This window comes from Hordeum vulgare, chromosome 2H (assembly GCF_904849725.1).
Source record: "Hordeum vulgare subsp. vulgare chromosome 2H, MorexV3_pseudomolecules_assembly, whole genome shotgun sequence".
Classification (NCBI taxonomy): Eukaryota; Viridiplantae; Streptophyta; class Magnoliopsida; order Poales; family Poaceae; genus Hordeum; species Hordeum vulgare.
The window spans coordinates 371,432,980-371,436,301 of NC_058519.1; the positions used below are offsets into that span (position 1 = coordinate 371,432,980).

The window sequence follows — 3,322 nt, forward strand, 5'->3', positions numbered from 1 at the left end:
TGCTTCCTGAACCTGCGTGTTTATGTTGCAAGTGTTTGCACTTTTACTTATAGTGTTCATGGCATGCTTGGTTAGGCTCCTTGGAAGTGGAATTCAACATATATAATATATTCACCGTCTTTGGAAAACAAGGCTTGCTTTACCTGAGAAGTCCCAATGACACACCATAACAGATTACATTTCAGAAACAAGAGCACTCACCAGCATTCACAGGGCCTGTGGTCTTGTCCACAGACCAAACATAAGGACTTGAAATACCGACACCACCAAAGAATAATATACGAGTACTAGTACATCAGTTTTTAGCTAGAGTGGCAGTACATATATATTTCCAAGAAATCGTAACAACTATGACCTTCATTTCAGCCATATATATAGTAGTAGTAGTAGAAGCAGCAGTGGTATTGAGCCTTTGTTGTTCCTCAGTGTGGAAGGCCGGCAGCTCTGCCGCAGAGTATGGCGTTGGTCGGGATGCTGTACTCGTTGGAGAAGCTCTGCTCCGCCGTCCAGACCCTCAGGTACAGCTGCTGCCCGAGGTATTGCCGGTCCCAGTTCGCCGACCTCAGGTTCCACATCCCTTGGTTGTCCAGCGACACCAAGATCGCCGACCATCCATTCGGATACACCTGATGGATGAAGCAATTGCAAAATGTGAGAGTTCAGGAGCTGCTTCTTCTTGAACTACTCTCAAGCCAAGAATTTCATGGAATCGATTATGTATGCCTGGTAGTATATACTCCTATATTATACCTGAACAGTATGCCTCGCCTGCGCGTCGACCAGGTTGTAGTTCAGGCGCTCATTCTCCGTCCACTGGCCACCATTGCCGTACCTGAATCAAGTGAGAAGATGAATGAGTTGATTTGCATAATGCGAATTAGTTCAAGTTCCACTAATTTAAGCTGCTGTAGCTTACCCGACGACCCAGAAATCATATCCGTCAAGATGCCAGGACTGCATCTCGTTCTCGGTGTTCTGGAACACCACCTCCACGAACTCGTGCAGGTTGAGCCTCACCACCGGCGTCCCTGGCCGGGGTGCCCCGCCGTCGGGCCTCTCCGGGACACTGTCCCACTCGATCATGTTTGCGATGTTGTAGTTGTCCAGCAGCTTCAGAGGCGTGTCCGGGACGACGAACGAGACGCCGTTCACGGCGTACCGTCTCTGCCCAGCGACGACGGGAGCGGAGCTGGCCAAGACCAGTGTCCTGGACGTCTGGATGGTGCCGTAGTGGAACGACCCCTGCGGGTTGGGCCGCGCCGCGCTGGCCGTCAGGTTCCACCGGAACGACCTTGCCTGGTTCATCGACCACTCGATCTCCTCCGGCGGCCCTGCCGGGAGCGGGCCAGGCGCCATGGAGGTGGCGCTGCTGTAATGCAGCGTCCCGACCGCCGTCAGCGGGGTGGTGTCGGCCGGGTTGAACCGCGTCGACGCCACCACGGCGTAGTCCATGGGCGGCTGGTCGAGGGTGACGAGGAACGCCACAGACTGACCGACGTGCACGTCCAGGGAGTCGTACACGTTCTGCACCGGGTGCGTGCCTTCCACCTCCGCCAGCCTCAGAGAATGGCCCTGGATCCGGAAGTTGATCGACGTCTTCATCCCGACATTGGACACCCTCAACAGATACGTCCTCCCTGAATAACAAAACCAAGACTGTTATTCATTTGCAGTGCCGGTTTCGGAACAGAGACTGTGAGAATGCTGCCTACCTTGGTCGCCCACCAAGGTGGCGGAGGGCATGCCGTTGATGAGCAGCGCGTCCGGGAACGGGAGCGGCGCGCCGGAGTCGAGTGTCTGGCGGAGCTGGTCGTGTCCGGCGAGGTACCAGTCACCGACGAGGAGTGTGAAGTCGCCGGCGGGGAGCGGGTAGGGGACGGGGATGGAGGGCCGCTGGTAGACGTTGAGGGCGCCGAACCCCCCGGCGGCGCGGTGCAGCGCCACGGAGGGGAAGTAGGTGAAGGTGCCGATCTGGTCCTTGGCCTGGAACTTGTAGGTGTAGTTGGCGCCTGGCGGGATGGGGCAGTTGGTCCCCGCCACGCCGTCCTGCCATGAGTTCTTGCGCTGCTTGATCCCGTTCCTGCATTTTTGCATTGGCGTTTGCAAGTAGAGAGTGAGCTCGGCCAAGAAACCTTGTCCGCCACCATTGGTGTCGTCCGGTTGCAAGAAGATAGGAGGTTGGGGAAGAAGTTGAATATACGGACCATGTGATGAGGAACGGCTCGTCGAGGTTGTTGACCACGTTGACGATGAGGTTGTCGTTGGTGACGCAGTCGATGCGAGGGCCCGGGAACTGCCCGTTGATCAGGATGCCCTTGAACAAAGATTACTGGTCAGTCAGTCCGATAATTATTTTTTTCCCTCACCTCACCGGTATGGTGACTAGTACTAGTAATTTTCACGGTACCACTAAATTGCAAGTAAAAAAAAATTGGGACGAAACTGGCATCAACCAACATTGTGGAAAATTTGGGCATGAAAAATCACCAGTCATGAGCAATATTTGGCATTTGGGAAGCACCCAGAAACGACAAAGTGAGAGGGTACCCCCAATCTATGTAGCAAAATGCAGGGAGGTGGCCACCCACATTGGTTGTAGCGTACCTGCTGGGTGGTGCCGAGCGGGTTGATGGGGCCATACGTCACAATCCAGGTGAAGTAACGGTAGGGGTCATCAGCGCCGGCGAGCCTCGCCGCCAGGAGGAGCAGGAATGCCAATGGCAGAGAAGGCCTGGGAGGCATGGAAGGCGGCCCGGGAAGAAGCTCTAGATCTGGAAGGAGTGAGTGGAGTCGCAGAAAGAGAAAGAGAAGGAGATGGCCCTTATTATAGCTGGAGCTGCTATCTTTCGCCGGCCGCAGCTGTGCTCGTGCTTTGCGTTAACAAACCGGAATTGGAAGGGAAAGTATGCTGGGATGCAAGTTGCGGGGCGAAAGGAAAGGGTATAAATGGAGGAGGACGGCGGGAGTAATAAAGCGAGCGGGGAATGCGGCGTTGAGCTACGGCGGCAGGGGAATGAAAGTGGCGAGGAAGAAGACAGCTTGGGCCGAGCTGTCCCCCTCCCCTCTTTTCAGTCCACGGTACGCTGCGGCAGGCTCCCTAGTCACTCTCGGCTGCTCACTCGCTCCGGTCCGGTGTGAACGCAGCTGCGCTGTCCAGTCTGCTAATTTCCTTCCTTAATAGTGGGTGTACGGTAGATATACCGTGTACTCGCTGCTGCTGATATAATTGCCGGTAAATGCAGAAACTTCGAGTACTGCAAAACCTTTCTCATTTTTCCTTCTCTTCAGTGGAGTGGTTAGTCCTAACCCTAGGAACATGCAC

The 3,322-nt window shown here is 54.9% G+C and overlaps 1 protein-coding gene across 1 annotated transcript; it reads right to left on the reverse strand.

Annotated features, from left to right (window-relative positions):
- Positions 1-206: 206 nt before the first annotated feature.
- On the reverse strand, positions 207-3,055 carry LOC123430105 (L-ascorbate oxidase homolog). The gene is made up of 6 exons (XM_045114016.1): positions 2,605-3,055; positions 2,205-2,314; positions 1,713-2,080; positions 917-1,637; positions 751-832; positions 207-626 (listed from the first exon to the last, which is right to left on the reverse strand). The coding sequence occupies exons 1-6, from the start codon at positions 2,740-2,742 to the stop codon at positions 423-425; spliced, it is 1,623 nt and encodes a 540-aa protein (XP_044969951.1). The 5' UTR covers positions 2,743-3,055; the 3' UTR covers positions 207-422.
- Between the last annotated feature and the right edge of the window lie 267 nt (positions 3,056-3,322).

Excerpts from the sequence above, each read along its gene's own strand:
- LOC123430105 (XM_045114016.1), bottom strand. The coding sequence starts at position 2,742 with ATGCCTCCCAGGCCTTCTCTGCCATTGGCATTCCTGCTCCTCCTGGCG. Across the intron at positions 2,081-2,204 it reads GAGCCGTTCCTCATCACATG|GAACGGGATCAAGCAGCGCA; the intron begins GTCCGTATATTC and ends GCAAAAATGCAG. Across the intron at positions 1,638-1,712 it reads CACCTTGGTGGGCGACCAAG|GGAGGACGTATCTGTTGAGG; the intron begins GTAGGCAGCATT and ends TTTGTTATTCAG.